Source organism: Lutra lutra, chromosome 15 (genome assembly GCF_902655055.1).
Source record: "Lutra lutra chromosome 15, mLutLut1.2, whole genome shotgun sequence".
NCBI classification, from domain to species: domain Eukaryota; kingdom Metazoa; phylum Chordata; class Mammalia; order Carnivora; family Mustelidae; genus Lutra; species Lutra lutra.
The window spans coordinates 9,705,006-9,725,850 of NC_062292.1; the positions used below are offsets into that span (position 1 = coordinate 9,705,006).

The 20,845-nt window shown below is 37.6% G+C and overlaps 1 protein-coding gene across 1 annotated transcript in view; it reads right to left on the minus strand.

The window, feature by feature from the left end:
• The window catches only part of ADSS2 (adenylosuccinate synthase 2), a 35,341-nt gene that overhangs the window by 12,854 nt on the left and 1,642 nt on the right, over window positions 1–20,845 (minus strand). Inside the window, exons 2-5 of the mRNA XM_047704962.1 lie at window positions 10,044–10,146; window positions 9,216–9,284; window positions 7,341–7,391; window positions 44–110 (exon numbers count right to left, since the gene is read on the minus strand). Coding sequence (XP_047560918.1) covers window positions 44–110; window positions 7,341–7,391; window positions 9,216–9,284; window positions 10,044–10,146 — 290 coding nt within the window. The remainder of the gene's footprint in view (window positions 1–43; window positions 111–7,340; window positions 7,392–9,215; window positions 9,285–10,043; window positions 10,147–20,845) is intronic.

The following is a 20,845-nucleotide window of genomic DNA, read 5'->3' on the forward strand; positions in this document are numbered from 1 at the left end:
TAAACTGCACCGAAAATAAAAACAAACAAACAAAAAAACCTACTTTTTTCCTGCTTGTTCTTGTCTCTGTTGCTCCTGGATACCATCAGCGGCTTGATGAAAATCGAATACTGAGGGGAAAAAAAACAAATCACAATTGTTGTCAAAACAAAGGTAATACAGGAAGAGCAAAACATACTGCATTTTGAATTACTTAAGCTACAAATCCCTTAGCCTAATTTCATCAGGACTAATCAAATGGATGCATTTTATTTTTTTAAAAAGATTTATTTATGGGGGAGGAGACAGAAAGAGAAAGAGAGAGAGGGGGCACGAGCAGGAGGGGCAAAGGGAGAGGGAGAGAGGATCTCAACCAAACTCCACGCTAAGTGTGGAGCCCGACGACCTGAGCTAAAACCAAGAACTGGGACTCAACCAACTGTGACACCTGGTACCCCAAGTGTATGCGTTTTAAAAAGCAGCAACAATGGTGGGAGCGAAGGTTTAGTATGCCAACAGGTATACAAATAGGGAAATATGCCCGATTGTTCATTCCTACTAACTGCAACCTATGTTGTGGTTTTAGGAACTGTCAGTAAGAGGGTACCCCACAATTCTATGAAGTTCAGTTTACTAGGATACCCTCTTTCTTCAGCTTCTATCCTCCAGACATCTCTGGGTTATTCTGCCATCTCTCTCTCTCTCTCTCTCTCACCAGTCTCTCACGAGCTTCCACTGTCTCCAGCAAAACTCTAGCCAACTAATAAGGGTGCATATTTCCACTCCTGGACATCTCGAATTCATAATTTTTAATGCAACAAAGCCATCTTTCCAAGACACAAATATGATGTCACTACCCCCATGCCTTTAAAAGTCAATGGCTTTCTATTGCTCGAAAGAAAAAGGATAATTTGATGTGGCCTCTGTGCATGGATAGCGCACTCTTTCATCTGGGGCCCCCTTTCTGCCCTTGGGTCACACGAACAATTTTCCGCAGCCGAGGCTACAAGGCATACCCTTCCGCCTGAGTGTGCCTTTTCCTGGGCCTGGACGCGCAAGCGCACTCACGCCCACATGCTCACTCTCTCTCGCCAGTATTTTATGAGTCTTGGGACCATGTCAGTTAGCTTACCAGCTGATTTCCTGAGCCTACAAGTTCTCAAATATTTAACCGACTGAGTAAATAGCGACTTATGGGACAGGCAGGTCTAGAATTTGGTCTTCAAACTTTTTTTTTTTAAGATTTTACTTATTTATTTGACAGAAATCACAAGTAGGCAGAGAGGCAAGCAGAGAGAGAGAGAGAGAGAGAGAGAGAGAGAGAGAGAGAAGCAGCCTCCCTGCTGAGCAGAGAGCACCAAGTGGGGCTTGATCCCAGAACCCTGGGAGCGTGACCTGAGCCGAAGGCAGAAGCTTTAACCCACTGAGCCACCCAGGTGCCCCTGGTCTTCAAACTTTTAACCAAGGCTTCTTTTGTTTCAAAAAAAAAAAAACAAAAAACCTTATGGGAATATAATTTACGTACCATAAAATTCACACACTAAGTACAACTGGATCATTTTTCCGTACATTAAACCATGGCTTCTTTTCGCTAATGATTGCTACTGTACCCAGTAAGTTGAAATGTATAAATTTTAAACAGAATGACTGATATGAGGTTCCTAGAACTAGTGGTGGCATGTGTAAAAGAATTATTTGGCAGTGTCAGAAAACTAATGTTGTAGTTATAGATGTAGAAACTGGGGAAAAAAAAAAAATCAAGGAGATCAGACCTTAAGCCACCATCTGATCAACCCTAGCCTCTAGTATTTGATCCTAAAGCCTTTTTGCCCTAAGTTCCCTTTCTGAGACACTGCAGAATTGTCAAGGCACTCATCTCCTCTGCCTGGCAAAGTTAATAAGTGCAGACTAATGGGCTTCCCTAGTGGTCTCATGGGGAGTTCTAATACTTCCTACACTAGGTGATCACAATATAGAAACTAGATTTTCATTGTGTGATTTAAAATTATCCTGTAAATCACTGTCTGTCTCAGTGTCACAGAACTGGGTGAGATCCTTAAACTACAGTGGCCTATCATACACCACAAGATATTTACGGGAACGTGCAAAGCAGTATTACTTGTAATAACTCAATATTGGAAATGACTCAAAGTTTCATCCATGGTAAAAATGGATAAACTGTCCCATATTCATAAAAGGGGATATACAATTCAGCAATGAAAGTAAGATACTGCTTCATTTAATAATATGGAGGACTCAAATGGGCATACTGCTGAGTGGAAGTCAGACACAACAGATTACATGAGTGTGTGATTTGTATAAAATTCAAACAGAAAGGAAACCAATCTATGATGAGATAACAGTGGTTACCCTTGGTGAGGGGGACTAGATAATAACTAGGAAAGGTCATCAGAGAAGCTTTTTTTTTTAATGGAGATATACAGACATACAACATTAGTTTCAGGTACAGAACATGACTGGGTATTTGTATATACAGCAAAATGACTGCCACAGTGAGTTTAGTTAACATCCAACACCATAAACAGCCACAGATTTTTTTTTTTTGTGATGAGAACTTTTTTTTTTTTTTTCTTAACTAGACTCCATGCCCAACGTGGGGCTTGAACTCACACCCCTGAGATCAAGACCCAACATCGAGAGCCGGATACTCTCCTGATTGAGCCACCCAGGTACCCCATGCTGAGAACATCTAAGATCTATTATCTTAGCAACTTTCAAATAATGCCATATGGTATTATTAACTAGAGTCGCCATGCTGTCCACGACATCTCTGTGACTCTTTTATCCTGTAACTGGAAGTCTGTAACTTCTGACCACCCTCGTCCGTTTTGCACACCCCTACCAACTGCCTGTCTCTGGCAGTTACCAATGTGTTCTTCCTGTCTTTGAGTCTGTGGGGTTTTGGGGTTTTCTTGCTCAGAACTGCCCGGACTATTCCACTTCTTTGTAGTTCCATACAAGTTTTACGATTGCTTGTTCTACTTCTGTGAAAAATACCACTGTAATTTTGAGAGAGATTGCACTAATCTGTAGATTGCTCCGGGTAATATGGACATTTTAACAATATTAATTCTTCCAGTCCCTGGGCACAGAGTATCTTTCCATTTATTTGTGTCTGACTTAATTTCTTTCATCAGTGTCTTAAAGCTGTCAGTGTACAGGTCTGTTACATGCTTGACTAGCAGAGTAGCTTTTTCAGGCACGATAAAGGTTCTGTATAACAAGGTAGTCAGTGGTGAAAGGGGTAAAATACTGTGCACTTACTGGGCATTTTGCTGTATTGTGTGCTATGTTAAAATGTTTACTTATTTCTAACAATAGCTATCATATACAATAGGAATTAGTTTACTGTCACGTTCCTAATTTAGTATATAGCTTATAGCCTTCCTTTCTCATATACTTTTGAGGGGCCAGAATAGTTCTTAAGAAGCTGTTTCATTAAATTCCAACCTTGCTAGTCAGGACAAAAACTGAGATGTTGGAGGAGACCATTTCTTTTGAAAGAAAAGACATTTTATATTTAAGTATCTGCTTTATCTTCTATGTTCAAATGAGTTACAAAGGCACATGGCAAATCACAAGTAAATGGTTGATGGAAAGCAGGTAAACCATATTTTTCAGAAGTTAATTTAGTACTTGCCATAGAGCTAACGGTTTTTAGGTTTTTCTAGGCCCCAGGGAGCTATTAGGGAAATCAACATAATTACTTTCATAAAGCTCCGTCGTGGCATGGAGCCTTAATACCTCCACTAACACTGTTTTTGAGAGAACAGTTTTTGTGTGAAGTTGTGTTGAATATCTCTTCCATTTGTACTGAGGACAAAAAATGCTGCCTTGGGGACTCAGTTTAATTTTTATAAAAGATGATTATGCGTGTTCAATAGGTAAATTTCATTAACACCATCTTTTTTTGTTATTATCATTAAGTTTTATTAACACTATTAATGTTACACCGTATGAATGTGTCTAGTGTGGGCCTCAGTACCCAGAGTATCCACTTTGCTGATGTCTCCCATCTCCTCAGGTCTTCTTTCCTCAAAGTGTTTTTTGGTTTTTGTTCTTTAAATTGTGGTCACTTAACGTGAGATCTACCCCATGAACAGATTTTTAAGTCACAATACAGCACTGTTATCAACAGTCTCCATGTTGTACTACGTGTCTCTGGAACCTATTCATCGGTCATCCCCTTCAGCAGATGCTGTGAACGTCATCTCCATAATGAAATGTCCCCAGCCACTTTATCTCAAGTTATAGATCCCCACCCACCTCCTAGAGACTGCCAGATGGTCCACGGGGCTCCTTTCTCTCCTTGGAACTCATCGCTATGTGCCATGGCACATTATCACATGTTCATCTCATTTATTATGTCTCCCCCTACTATACTATAAGTTCCACTAGGAATTTTCATTGGTCTTTTCTGAATCCTTGGTGCCCACCACCATACCAGGCACCACACCAGTTCTTTCATCAGGGAGTTGCTGAGTCAAAGAACAGACCACCCAACAACCTGCATTTCAAATGTTTAAAAAAATTTGAAGTCTCAGCCACTTCTCGGGTCTCTTTCTCTCAACAAGGATCTCTTATACCACAAATTTTGTTATGTGTTTCAATGAGACAGGGCACAATTATAATAGATAGTTTCTTGTGTACTTGCTAAAGTATGGTAATTGTAAAGAACCGGCCAACAATGGACTCCTTCTTAGATTTCTCTGTAAGGAAGTTGGCTGTTCAAAGCAAAACTATTAAGAACACATTATAGAGTTTATTATGATGCGGACATGAAATGTAGGACAATAATGACACAAGGGACTGGAAGAGGGAAACTGAAACATTTTCTTATAAAAATCTTGGGTTATGGGGCACCTGGGTGGCTCAGTGGGTTAAACCTCTGCCTTCAGCTCAGGTCATGATCTCATCAGAGTCCTGGGATGGAGCCCTGAGAGCCCTGCATCGGGCTCTCTGCTCAGCGGGGAGCCTGCTTCCCCCCCACCCCACCGTCCCGCCTCTACCTGCCTCTCTGCCTACTTGTGATCTCTCTCTCTCTGTCAAACGAATAAATAAAATCTTAAAAAAAAAACCCTTGGGTTAAATGTTATTATTTTAAGGTGGATAATGATCGTTTAAAGTTGTATATTATAAATCCCAGAACAACTACCAAAATTCACAAAAACAGGAGGTGTAAACTAGTAAACTAATAGTGCAGATAATATTTAAAATGTTAAACCTAAAAGAAATCAGCAAAAAAAGAACAAAGACAAACAAAAGGAACAAACAGAAAAAAGATATAAATGCGATCATACTGATAATTAACTATATTAAAAATAAATGATTTAAACACTTCAATTAAAAGCATACATTGTCACAATGAATAAAAGGCAAGGCTTAACTATATTTAGACTATAATAAATGTCCTGTAAATATAAAGATATAGATAGATTAAAGATTATTAGATTGAAAAAGACCATGCAAATACTAATCTCAAGAAAGCTCGGCTGGCTAGGGTGCCCGGGTGGCTCAGTTGGTTAAGCGACTGCCTTCGGCTCAGGTCATGATCCTAGAGCCCTGGGATCAAGTCCCACATCAGGCTCCCAGCTCCACGGGGAGTCTGCTTCTCACTCTGACCTTCTCGAACCCTCTCATGTTCTCTCTCACTCTCTCTTTCTCAAATGAATAAATAAAATCTTAAGAAAAAAAAAAAAAGCTCTGCTGGCTATATTAATATTGAAGTAAGCTTTGATATTAAGGAGTATTAAAGAATAAGGAATATTACCATAGAAAAGGAGGACATTTCATCATGATGAAAGAGTTAACTCATCAAAAATGTAAATTTAAATACACATGCAATCTACCTGAGCTTCAAAGCAGACAAAGCAAAAATTGACAAAAGCTGAAAAGAAAAATAGGCAAGTCCTCAATTCTTGTTGGAGGTTTCAACATGCCTCTTTCTAGGTGACTGACAGCAACCAGGAAAAAAATCAGCTAGGACACAGAACAGCTCTACTCAAAAGAACACGTATTCTAAGTGCATGTAGAACACTAACCAAAACAGACCCTGTGCTGGGCCAGAAAACAAGTTTCAACAAATTTAAAAAGATGGAGATCATACACAAAGTATATTCTCCGTCTGCAACAAAATTAGAAATAAGAGAAATCAGAAAAATCATCCAATATTTAGAAATTTAAATATTTCTCAATAATTCATAGGTCAAACAGACATCACAAAAACAATACCAAGTATTTTCTACTGAATGGAAATAAACATACAAAATGTCAATATTTGTGCAATGTAGCTAAGGCAGTGTGCAGCTTTAAATGCTTATATAAAGAAAAGAATGGTCTGAAGTCAATGATCTAGTAAGCTTCTGAAGAGGCTAGAAAAAGTGAGTAAAACATGTTAGTCCAGCACAGTTTACTTCAAAGAAGTTATTTTCTTGCATTACTGAAGCTACGCACAGACTTCCAGCCCCTGACTGTTATCTGGAGGCACAGATACTTAAAAACTTTGATGGGCTCCTCTTTTTTTGCTGTTTTTAAAATATAGGCAGGCTCCATGCCCAGGGTGGAGCCCAATGCGGGACTTGAACTCATGACCCTGAGATCAAGACCTGAGCTGAGGTCAAGAGTCAGACCCTTCACAGACTGAGCCACCCAGGTATCCCTACTGGCGCTGCTCTTAAATGGGGGTCAAAGCTAAAACCAGAGTAGCCACTGCCTCAGGGGACACCCGTACTGAAATACAACGGAAGAGTTTTGTACCAGTCCAATCTCTCTTTCCAGGTTATTGTCTCGATAATTAACAATTCCATCACCTCAGATAGGAGAGTAATAGGGAAACAAACTTCAAATTTGTTAGTGGGGCTGAAATTACCTTGAGAATCCAGTTTGCTCTAACTAATCGTGGAGGAGAAGGCTACTCTGAATAAAGTCTGGACCATTGAAAAAGCTGCATTATTACATTTAAGACGCAAAAAGTTCACTCAATAATTTGCCAGAGAGCAGTACTGCTTTTACATAATTAATGTGCAAATAAATATTTTGATGCAGTGTATTTTATAACAGAATTAGAGATGTCTTGTGAAATACTGCTTTTATGACTCATTTGGTTAGCTAATTCTTTCTTCAGAAATTGGTAAAACTGAGCCTAGTTAAGGACTAGGCTTAACAAAAGACCAAAAAAGAAAAAAAAGGAAAACAAAACTAAGATTTCATATATTTGGAGCCCAACTATATAATCCATCCTATTTAGCCTTCACTAAAATTAAAGAAAAATTGGCTGCTAAATGCAACCATGTGACAAGTTTCTGACAATAAGACAGTTAAATGCGTTATGTGCCCCTTACCAATATGAGCTCTGTCAGATATGATAAGCCTTTTTTCCCAGCCTTCCAGACCTAGAGAAGGAGAAAAAAGATACAACGTATTAAACACTTTGTATAATATCTCATTTCTTTAGAAATACAATGTTTAAAAGTGTTTTTCACAGAAGTAATCACTTACACATCTTGTCTTCTGTATAGGAAACATGTTAAACAAGAATTTTCTCACCTGTCATTTATTATATCTACACTCATTCACTTATTCTGTCTTTTTAAGTATTTTATTCTAAACAGCTCCAAATGTAAGCCAACCAAATCCACATAATATACTTCAAAGAATCCAAAAGCAAATGGGATGGAAAAGGTCATTACTGTTAGAGGCAGGGGAGGGGTAATTAGCTGCAGAGCAGGAAAGGGTTTTCCCAAAAGACAATTATAAATGGGTGGGATTAAATGAAATAATAAAATGTTCTCACTAATTCCTCCAAAGCACTATCAACCACCGACCTTACTACAACGACTTATAACACCATATACACATCTCTCCATTTAGCTGTGAATGCCTGAGAGCAGGGACCATGAATTTTCATAGCATGGGGCCTATCATCCCATAACTGTTCAAAGAACTACTGCTGAATGAATAAATGAATCTAAATGGATATGTTTCTTTAAAGACAGTGCCTTAGTGAGCTACATGCATTCTAAGAATAAGCTGCGAGGCTCTAAACATTTTCAAAGCTAGTATCTAGATAGTAAAACTTTGCTGTTAATTTTGATAATATCCAAAGATGTGTCTCGAAAAGGATTCTTTATAAAGAGGAAGTGCTAAAAGTGAAATGGGAATATTAAGCCTCCCCCTCTATAGCTGTTTTTGACATGTGAGTACGTATTCTAAAGTTAGCTTCAGGCATATTATACAGAAAATATTACAAAGAGAGTAAAGCGGATTCAGCTGATAAGACAGGCCAAAAGGAAAAAGAAAGGAGGGCAAAATTTTTAAAGGGGATTTAGGAGAACAGAGGGCAACATGGGAACCAGCTGACCAAATTCAAAAGCAGCCAACGACACCTAAGTAAAAAATGCAGAGAGGACAACAGAGATGGTAGGAGGGCAGGCAGGAGTCAGATTTAGTTGCTAGGAACACTTGAGGTTGGGTTGTTGCTTTTAAACCTGAACAATGAACTTCAACAACATAATGAAACTGAGTATTTTAAATAGGAGCCAAGCTAAAGGGAAACAATGCTTTTCCTCAACTGCGTATTATTTGCATGACCAAATTCCCCACCAAACCCTAGCACGGCAGCCAAAGTGAATGTAAACAGCCTTCCAAAAACCCAAAAGAGATTACTAGGAAGGGCAGGAAATGAAGCCTTAAAACACATTTTTTTTTTGAGGAGCCGGAAGTAAATACCTGTCACAGAAGAAGCATCTCCTTCACTTGGAAGGAGGGAGGTAAACAACCCACTTTTATCCCTGGGCTCTATAACCAACAGAAACAAGACTGACTGACCCGGTGTGCAAAGGGGACCTCACTGGTTTCCTGACTCAGGAAGTTAATGTTTGGTTTGGGAGATGGGGACACCGACTTGAGCACAAATGACAAAAAGAACTCAGGAATCTCTGAGTCTCACCTCCGGTGGACAGTAATCCCAGCAGCCTATAGACACTCTGCGGATGACCCAGGTGTGAAAAGTCCGGGCTTACACAATGACCATAATGTGTGTGTCTTTTGTTTAAAATACTGATTAAAATGAATACAATTTAACTGAAAAAGCTGCCCCACAGTAACCAGCAATTTTAAAGTATAAGACAAAATGTTAACTTTGTCTGACGTGAGATCCCAGTGCAATTTCCAAAAAACAAACTAGTCCCTAGGCGAAGTGGTCATTCTTTCCATACCTTTTCCTTTTTGGACATTTTTCTCTGCTTCCTCAAATAATCCAGGAAGATGAATTACCACACCATTTCCTAAAGGAAAGCAAACAAATCCCAACCTTAAATATCTATACTTACAATACAGACATCTACGATAACCCTTACCTAGAATAGTGTAAAAATGAAAACTTTGACAAATGGGACATCTGATCAAGGGAGTTACCACAGAAATGATTCCAGTTTTAAACAGTAGTGTAATGTAAATACATAATACATAGAATATAAAACACTAATATTACATTCAGTATAATTTGAAATTTCTTTAAAACAAAGTAAAACTGATCTTTTGAAAGAACCAAGTTGCGTCGTTCTAGGCAAATGGAACAAAGTTACAGCAGACACTAAATCAAGGCCTTTCAAATTAGGGAATCATATCCTATTAGTGATGAGAAAGTTAATTTAGTGGGTTAAAAGTGATTAGCATTTTTAAAGATTAAAAACTAGAAGACTGCAGATTGCATCATGTTATAAGGGTTCAGAATCAATCCACAAAACACCCCTTATATTGCTCTCTGTGCATCAGTGTTTGGAAAGCTAACCTGATGATCTAGTTTATAAAATTAAGATTGCCAATGACAGTTAAACACAAACTATTCCAAAAAGTATTAGCGTTAAAAGACAGAGTTGTAAAATAGCCAGTTAGGTTTATTCCAGAAGGTACCAAGGTGAAGACTAACAAGGGATCAATGAATCATTTGAGTAGTGAGAGATGAAATCAGCTCAGATAATGAAAAATGAACACAATTATCAACTGGGGGGGGGGACCCCAAGTGGTTCGGTTCATACACTTACCAATGAATGCAGTAACATTTGGGTTAATTATTCCACTGGGTAGAAGATGAAAATCATATTCCACAGAATCTACAACAACTGTATGGCCGGCATTATTTCCTCCCTGAAAGTACAAGACAGGGGAAAATTGAACCTGACAATAAATATGACGAGTAACATATCTCTAAAGTGAATTAATCATTTCTTCCTAAAATGTCAATAGAACTTGAGAAAACCCAAGTATGTATCTCCCACAAATATATACTCTTCAGAGGCTTCACGTTATTTTGGCTACCCTCTCTTCTTTCCTCATCACAGTACCCTGGAGTGGTTTCTTTCCTGACAGGAACTAGGAAACTGGGGAATTCAGCTTTCTGGAACGTTGACAGACATACACCCTCTTAAAAGAAAAAAACGTGAAAAAAGTACGGGGAACAATATTTTGTTCTTGGCACTCTCTAGGACATGGAGCAATCTAATTAAAAATCCATGATATTTTATCTAAACGTAGAAAAATCCCTAAATTAGGGGTACCTGGGTGGCTCAGTGGGTTGGGCTTCTGCCTTTGGCTCGGGTCATAATCTCAGGGTTCTGGATGGAGCCCCACATGAGGCTCTGTGCTCGGAGGGGAGCGTGCGTCCCCCTCTTTCTCTGCCTGTCTCTCTGCCTACTTGTGATCTCTGTCAAATAAATAAATAAAGTCTAAAAAAAGAAAAGAAAAGAAAAATCCCTAAATTAGAAAAGAGGAATCTAACCAGTTACCCTAAGTTGATGTAAATATTTACGTAATTCCCATCGTATTCAGAGTATCAAGCAGCTCTGTGACCTGAAATTTGTATTTATCAACTGGGAAATTTCCCAAGGAACTTTTAAATTTATGAGTCAATCCTGTGAGTCTGTTTGGTACCAGTCCCTGAATCCACTCATTTCTGGATAAAGTAATATACTGGGTCAAGGTATCCCTAAGCGGAGAAACAGACTATAAACCCACAGTGAAACTTCCTGAAGCTCAGGCCTAAAATGGTCAAGAAGAAGCAAGATATGAAGTCGGGTTCTAAAAATCAGGTGCACAGCAGATGGATCAAGTGACCAGATAATTTTTCTATTTTTAAGTTTAAAAAACACAGAAGAAAAATCAACCAACTGATTATATGCCTAAACTTCTATACTTTGACAGTAACAAAAAGTTTAAAGCAAAAAACTAGGAATATATTTGCAACAAATAAAAACCTTAACATCCCGGCTGGACTTTAAAAAAATTCCAATCGAAACTACGTCCCTTGAGAATGACTGGTTTAACTTTATCCCGTGGCTATTTTTGACAAGATGAATGTTATTTACTTTTTACCAAATCATCACCAATCAGGAATTCACCAAAAAAAAAAAAAAAAAGCCAGAAAACAGGTCCTGCAAAGGGAAAAAAAAAATCCTCTAAAAAGTAAATGCCTATTTAGACTGTGTTTCGCACAGATACAAAGCAAAGAATTCCTTACTTAAAGACTAGTGTACGTCAGGTGTGAAAAAGACTGCAGTGGGGACCTGAAGTCTGGAAAACAATGGGGGGATGGCAAGCAATACCTCCTTGCCTCGATACAACAACAGGACCAGTGACTATTTCCTTCCTATTTATTTTTTAATACGAAATATCTGCATATAATACAAAAGGCACAGACGGGACACACAGTGAAGTCTTCCTCATGCTCCTCTCCCCACCCGCCCTACCTGGCTCCAGGCCAGCCAGCTGCCACCAGTTTTTGGTGTCCTTCCCGAGGGAATTTTGCATAAGCGAACAGGTATTTGCGTGTTGTTTTATTCCACACATACAAGTGGCAGCAAACTACATACTCCTGGGCAGCTTGTTTTTATTAAGCAAATCTGGGCACACATTCCTCACCCTGCAGCCAAAGCATCTCCTCCTTTTAACAGCGACACTGTCCTGCTACTCATAAGGACACGGAATTTATTTACCTGGTCCCACCAAAGAGGCAGCCCGGTTGTTTGCAACCTTTTGTCGTTATAAACAATGTCACAGTACACTTCCTGGTGCACACTTTATTATTACTTCACACTTGTGCAAGCTTATCACCAATTCTGATAGACTCCCAAGATAAAAATAACTCAGGACAATTCTTACTTGGTTTTTGTTGTTGTGGTTTTTTAAGATTTTATTTATTTATTTGACAGAGACAGAGATCACAAGTAGGCAGAGAGGCAGGCAGAGAGAGGAAGGAAAGCAGGCTCCCTGTTGAGCAGAGAGCCCGATGCGGGGCTAGATCCCAGGACCCTGAGATCATGACCTGAGCTGAAGGCAGAGGCTTTAACCCACTGAGCCACCCATGCGTTTAAAAACCTTACTTGGTTTTTAAAGAGTATCTTTTACTCTATCCCTCCTACCAATATTAGCCTTTTTATCAGGACTTTTTATGATTTAGGAAACCTCCCACAAACTTTCAGGAAAAATCTTTTCAGAATATGAAGCTCATTAAAATTTCTTGAGATCCTATGAAGATGCTAAATTCTAAATTGTTATAAATCACTAAATCTAATAAATTTTTACTAAATTGCTAAAGCATTAGTAATTTTCCACAAGAAAACCAGTCAAGATTATTTCAGCAAAATCATTTTATTTTGTTGTCATTTTATTTTGTTATTTTTTATTTTATTGTTTCCATCATTTGCTTAAGATAAAAAAAAAAAAAACGACACCATAACTTTTGAGAAGACCTTTGAAGTAAGTCTCCCTAATTTACACAAAATTATTTTTATAGAGATACCAACATATATCTTTTGCTGAAACTATTATTAACTCGGTGGTGCCCAATTATGATCTTATTATGTAACGAAACCCTACTTTGATAATATTTTACTGAGATAGGCAGCACTGGTGGCAGTAACCGTAATAAAGACATGTTTCTTTCTGTGACGCAGGTGGTTGTGAACTGAGCCATCGTGATAGATGATGTTAGGAGGATAAACTGCCTTAATCTGTAAATTCTTCCAAGTTTACAGGTGGTGGTTTGGGCTGGAAAAGTTCACTGCAAAAGGCTTGAATCACTTTACTGAACTGCTGAGCTCACTCCAACATTAACCCACCCCTTCAATAACCAATGTCCTACAAGGCTTACTATCTGATTAAAATATCATTTAAATTCTATTTTGTTGAGCAAGAAAATATGGTTAAATATATCCAGAATAACGCTAGATTATCCTATTAAGGAGCTAAGGGAGAAAAATATAAGTGTGCTTCTTAGGATAGCTGGTCATTAGTGCCCTAAGGGGAAATGGGGGTATGACAGCTTCTAATCTTAAAACACACAACCGTAGAAACAAGATTCTCAAGGTGAAAAAAAAAAAGATTCTCAAGGTGAACAGTGAAGGAGCTACTAAGGAGATTCTTAACAAGGCAATCCATACATGAATTAAGTTTAGGATACGGCCACGTTTTACAAAATGCAACAGATGAAGCTTCAAATTTGAAGTGTCTATTTGGATGCTAACATTAAAAATTTATATTTTATATGTGGAGTATACAAAATTCACCTTGGGAGCTCAGGCATTTGTCTCCGAACATAGATTATACTGGTCCAAGGAGAGGTCACATGCGTTAGCAAAGAGCAAAACAAGGTTTCGACAGGAACACCACTGCCAACCACCGCCTCACCCACCCACCCAAACCCTCCAGGGAATTACAAGGGCAGAGTCTGAACCTGGTTCCACATCTGTGATCACACTGCCTCTCCCATGAGCAAGCAACTCTATGAGCGGGTGCCAGAATAAGCAGCAAGAACGCATATATTTAATCAGTTTAATAATTTCTTGTAAGTAGCACTGGGGAGGCCAGATAACTATATAAATGTTAAGACATAAAATATTTTCTTGCCTACTTTTAACAGGAACATACCATTTGCTTTTCAATGCAAAATTTCTGCAAAACAAACTTGATAAATTATCCCTAATTTATATAGTACTAATCATGTGTTCAGGTTATCAGTTAATATAAACAACTACCTCGTGCTGTTTTGCTAAATACCCATAACACATGATCCCAGTCAGTCATGTAGCATTTAACACTTAATTATCAAAGTTGTATGTTTTATATTATGTAACTAAAAACACAGAATATTGTGGACTAGCAATTAATGTTGTTTTCCAGATCAATCAGATCAATAGAGAAAAGGTTTTTTAACTATTTAAAATTTTTAATATTTTTATTTGAAATATAACTTCTCAAACCCCAAGAAACAAAAGACCAGCATGAACCCAAAGTGACTCCATATTACATGGCAACTTTCTTTAAAGAAAAACACAAGTTTATAATGCCTTACTGATGACTGAATACCAAGAATAAATGCAAATTCATTGTATTAAAGAATAAATATACAAAAAAAAATTCCAATCAGGTCTCACCAGTCACAAAACATCCCCTAATTTGGTATTTATTTTACTCATTTTCTTTGACTATTACTGTTACATCAGGATTAAATGTAAAAAAAAATTATTAAATATGCTTTTTAATGACCAAGAAAAAAATGTCCCCATTGACAAATTAGAAGATGATGAAGGGGTGAAAAAAGAAGAAAAAAAAAAAAAAAGAAGAAGAAGAAACTAAAATTCTACGTTCTCAAAGCTTAAAAAAAAAAAGTCAGTTTCTGACGTATACTTTTTCATTTTTTTAAACCACTACTGAGATAGTTCATTTTCATTGTTTTATAGTTAAAATAATAAAAACCTATTTAATTCCAAACATTCTTCCCTCAAGAAAAACCCTAGGTCAAACAGTTAAGACTATTAGCAGACAATTCACAATAATAACCCAAAATTAATATCTCCTTCCGTATTTTCCTATCTATCTGAAATTAACTCTAGGTCAGCCATACCTTTTGTGTGTTCAGTCCCTTTTCTTTCCCTTCCTCCCTCCTAAACCCCTTATTCTGCAAATCATAGTAATCATTCCCTCTGGCCACAGTAATTGATCCAGACCTGGAAACTTGATCTAACCTAAGCCTGAGACAAGCTCCTCTCCTCTAGGAATTGATTTTGAGAGCAAGGAGGGCAGTTAGTTTAGTGACGCTTGGCATTTAGTGACACCGTGCATTGAGGGGCGGGGGCGGGGAGGCTGCCAGTTCTGGCTGCTGAGATCCCAGGAACTGCCTTTACCTAAGGCTGCTCTGGGGACTGGCCACCCAGCTCCTGCCTCAAACAAATCCCCATTTTGCTTAAGATGGTCTCTCTCCATTGCTTGCAAACAAAAGAATCCAAATGATTCACAACACAAACTAACTGCGACATAATATGTATACAGCTGGCTCTCTAAAGTTCACATCTTGGCCTGGTGATAAACTGAATATAAAAAATGATTAACTTCCAAATCTTAATAGTTATGTAGTCCAGAACAAAACTCTCAAACACTACAGGGATGATATAATGGTATTTAGTTATTTTGTAACTGTTCTCAGCTGTGTACTTAGCAATTTGGTTTTAAGCTTAAGAAAGATTGTTTTCTTTCCACGGCTTGAGAAACCTCTGGTTCTGAGGGAACCAGAAGCTGTCAAGCCGAACTCTAGAATAAAAGTTTGGATCAGGAAATGCTGATATGTGCAAGTTTCTAATTGAGAAGCTCCAAGGTCCAGGGGAGATTAAAAAAGAAAGAAAGAAAGAAAGAAAGAAAGAAAGAAAGAAAGAAAAGTTTGGAAGGGAATGAAATGACATTGGTCTGCAAAAGTAACTACTTACCAAAAAAACCCAACAACAAAAAAAGTGACTCCTGCTTGTTAACTCAAGTTTGCTATTAGGTCTTCCTTTACCCCAAACTATGCTGCCTGCCACGCCCCAATTTCCTGCTGTGATCCAGGAGTTAAAGACGCATCCACAGCCTCCTGCAGGGTTACAACCTCCAACAATGGCATCTCTACCAGCAATGGTAGAGGCCCAAGAGTCCAGGGCTAACAATCTCATGCACACAGCCGGGAGGCATTTCTCAGGCCACTCAGGCCTCTAAAATGGTCTATGTGTCTTCTCTTTGTCCTTTCTGCTCTGAATACATGAACACTCTATATTATAATGATTGAATTATCCGTCAAGAACAGTGAGTGTTTGGATTACAGCAGAAAGAAGCAATGCCTCGGACCCCACACCTCAGAACTATTCCAGCCACCAAAATAAGGGTCCCCATTTCTGGCCTAGAGTCTTCGAGCACCTTAGAAACCTAACAATCTTTTGAGACAATGCTTATTACCTGTGCTGGTTTCTTGGTAAAGAGCTGTGTCTATCTTTCTAGTTGAAACATTTCACTATTCACCAAAACTAAAACACTTGTTAATCCACAGCAATAAAGTAATTATAAACAAGGATATCTGTTCTTTTTTTTTTTTTTAAGATTTTATTTATTTATCTGAGAGAGCCAGAGAGAGACAGAACAAGCAGCGGGGAGTGGAGAGCGGGGCCTGCAGCAGGCCAGGGAGTCGGAGGACCCTCATGACGGAGCCGAAGGCAGATTCTTAACCCACTGAGCCACCCGCATGCCCCAAGGTTGACTATACTTTATGAAAAGTTGTATAATTGCAATTAGCTTATGATTTCAAAGTAGAACAGGTTAAGTTACCCCCAGTAAGCTGAACAATTAAACTATTCAACAGTAACCAGATACACTAGATAGGAAGAGAAAACATATACAGGGTATCTGAATTTCTTTTTTGCAAAGACATCCAAGCACACTTCTCGGTTATCTTTTAAGGCTTTAAGATACCCACTTTACATTATTACAGTTAACTTCCAGTTTCATACACAGATAAATACACATGATGAAAAGCTTTGGAGGTTCTTAGGTCCAAATCAAGAAGCTTTTAGACTCTAGGTAACTAAATCTAATATACACACTTACTAAACCAGGGTCCCGGAAGGGAAGATCATACACGCAACCAAAAAATGCATAAACCAATGATGTGTGATGCAGCTCTTTGTAAATGCGTGATTAAAAACTCACCTAATCATTGTATTTATAAAAACATTTTCTTAAAAACACACTGAAATTAAACAGCAGATTTCAAGTAGAAAAAAAAATTCTCATAAATAAAACGTTTCCTTTAAAAAGGTTTTAAAAAGCTTAATACCAAAAAAACCCATTTTTAAAAGACAAAATCCCATTTTTAAAAGAATTCTATTATACTGAATTAAATACAATTAAAAGTTCAGTGCAAAGAACCAAACCATATTGGAGCCAAAGTAGCCCTGGGAACGGTCTACTATTTACTCTTCTCAGTTGTTGTTTGCCAGGCAAACTAAATACCTCAAAGTCCCTTTTTCCACTGGTAAAAGTATTCTAATGGTTACCAAGCTTCACTTTTTGGTATGTAGCTCATCGACAGGGATCTTTAGTGTCAAAATATAACAGTCCCCAAAAAGATAATAGAGTTAAATTTGTATCCAGTTATAGTAAATTATTACCTATTTTTCAATCTACCATTTCACCCTAGATTTGTTCTGGGCAACAGTCTGTTCTAAAGATAACTTAAACTTAAAATTATCCAACTAACTAACCCAGTCCCACCAAAATTAAAGGAAAAAAAAATTGATCAGATACCACTAAGATGACATCATTATTTAAAAATTTATGCCTCAGGGCGCCTGGGTGGCTCAGTGGGTTAAGCCTCTGCCTTCAACTCAGGTCATGATCTCAGGGTCCTGGGATCGAGCCCCACATAGGGCTCTCTGCTCAGCAGGGAGCCTGCTTCCCCCTCTCTCTCTGCCTACCTCTCCGCCTACTTGTGATCTCTCTCTCTCTCTGTAAAATAAATAAAATCTTTAAAAAAAAATTTATGCCTCAAAAGTAAAGAAAATATATTTTTAAAGAATTATATATCATATATACTGTTATATACTACTGTACTATTACATACAAATGAGAGGATTTATAGATCATGTATATCAATAGAATAGGCTTAAATAGTGAACAACTTGGGACATCCTCATTAAACTTTCAGATCTACTGCCCTCAGCAGACAAAAACTATTTACTAGAATTACATGGCATTCAACTATGCTGAGGAAATACACAGAGATACAAATATCAGTTATCTATTTTCAAGCAGATACAAGAGATAAGATTTTAGTATAATCTATTAAAGCCTTTGAACATAATGGCACAATATAGTAAGTATTACTTAAAATACTAAGTAACAAGTATTAATTCAATAAATTCTGGGGATTCCACCTTAAAATCATGCCATCACTCAGTTAACTTGACCAAGGAGATGTTAAAATAATCTACAGGAAAGGGTTAAGCTACTGGTTTCAAAAAAATTTCTAGAGGTGATCCAGTCACCTAATATGTATTTGTTGAGTATTTACTTCCTCTCTGCCTCATAGAGCACTTGATGCTATGGAAAAAGACAACAACAACGAATTAAGTCCTCTTTTTGAGAAAACTTCTAGCAGGGAAAACACAGTAATCCAAGAAAGCAAGTATACCACACATTGGTATACAATTATGTAGTTGGGAAATACTATGAACCAAAACAAAAAAAACATAACAAAAACAACTCATAGTCAGGGGCACAGAAAACAGCAATTATTTTAAACCTGGAAGAATGACTTACCTTAAACCCTAATTCTCTACCATCTTCCAAATTACAGGAAGTGATCTGGGAGGTAATTTTAGCTGTATAAAGTCAAGGCATTACATAACACTTTAGTTATCCCTTTTAAATTATCTCTCAATTTTTCTGATTATTCCAAGGAGAAAGTCTCAGTTTGCTGTTCTTAGGTCTTTTACACTTTTCTTTCTTTCTTTCTTTCTTTTTGAACTTAGCTGGTTTCAGAGCCTTCTGTGAATGCCAGCATCTAGCCACAAGTTAACATTTTTTTCATTGTATTTACTACACAGCAAGCTTTTTATATATATAACAAGTGACAGAATAGACTTTCCCTTTATAATTAATTTCAGTTAATATTTTCTCTTTATATTAACTTTAAAACCTTGGGGGGGGGGAACACCAAGAAATGAAATATTGTTCTGGCTATTCCCAATCACAGGCGACTTCCAAGACTACGTTGTTTGCTTTCCAGGTGAACACTAAGTAAGCCCTCGCTTAAGAAGCAGTAGAAAGTGCAACAGTTAAAATCTCTGTAGTTTCTACTCAACAAAATAAAGAAAATAAACTATAACAGTTTACTTTGGAGGATCTGGAGGGGAGGGGGAGACAGCAAGAGACTTTCTAAGAAACCTACTTTTAAGCTGCCAGAAAGGGGCTTTCCTCTGCCCATACCTTAACTCTTTGAAAAACCTGTACCAGTATCCTTCTCCACCTGACCTTGGCAATACTTGCTTATGTAGCAGTCGTCCAGTAGACTGTAAGCTACTTGTGGGCACAATACCTGCATTTTAAACTTCTTAATTCTGGGGCCAAGCAGTTCCATAAGACTATCACCTGTAGATCCTCATTATGTGATTGCTGGATAAATGAACTAGGCCTGGAGTCCTACACTTCTTTGTCTTGAAAGACATCAGTTTAAAATTAAGATGTTTCTAGTGATTGTCCTTTGATGCAAGTTCTATACACATATTTATGGATCTAGAGAATTTACCAAATTATAAATAACTGCATAAAAATCCTGAATCTGAAATATAGGCCTTAAGTGCACTGATGATGAAAATGCCACTCTCTTTGCATCTACTCTTTCCAAAAGGCATTTGATATATTAAAATATCCATTTAAGTACAATGTCAGTTTTTCTTTTAAAAACTTTATTTTGGAAAAAATTTCTTATGATTCTATTGTTAAACTATGGATACATTATATGTATACCACTGCTCAAGAAACAATGTGTATAAAATTTGAGTTTGGGGCATAACACTTATTAAACTCCAACAAAGTAACTGTTTTCAGTAATACACAAAATTTAAAATGATCAAACAAGGCAATTCAAGCTTAAAATATCTTCTCTAATGTTGATTTACCCCAGAGTTCTACACACACTAAGAACTTCAACATTCGGTAGTCTTCAGTTTTATAAGCCAGGAGAACTTCATTAAGAAGTCAGCTTGCTAGAGTTGGCCAATTAATATAAAGTTAACCAAAGTGAATCATAAGAGATATGCTTCAATCTATTCATTCTGTGTCTACTTTCACTAACAAAACTAGTAAGAATCCTTCTAATGATGAGTTCTTAAAAGGCACCAGCATATGAAGATTTTAGAATTATATAAAGTTTGCAGGAAGTTGAAGTTTACAGGAGAGAAAAGTCTGCCTAACAGGTTTGCTCAAACGTTCCTCCTCTATCTTCAATTAACAGTTTAAAGCCAAACTTGGCTCCTTCTCAATGACTTCTCTCTAGGCTTTCCAAGGGCATCAGATGGGATTGGTCCACCACCTTCTTCAAGAGGACATTCATGATAACATTGTAACACCTCTTCCAATCTACAAATTAATTCCACTATTTTTCAAAGAAACATTACAATTGAGGATCTTTTAGAATAAATGCTACTTATCGTTACATTTCCCAAACCTTCTTACAATCCATAATGTAACTCAGACTAAGTATTACTATTTCCAGAAAAGGAAGAGCTCCGGAACGACATGGAAGGGGACAAAAAGGCCCAGTCTCTCTCCCTTTTTACCCAACAAGAGTTAGGTATTCTCATACTTCTTTCCCTACAGCATGGCCAGATCTGATTTTAAGACAAAAGCAGGGTGAAAATTGACTTGCAGAGCAACTTCTTAGGCAACGTTGGGCAGGACTTCAATGGAAACAAACTTAGAAGTAAGATATTAAATCAGGTTAGTACATCCCCAGAGAGATGGAGGGATAGAGATCCAAAGGTGGGGA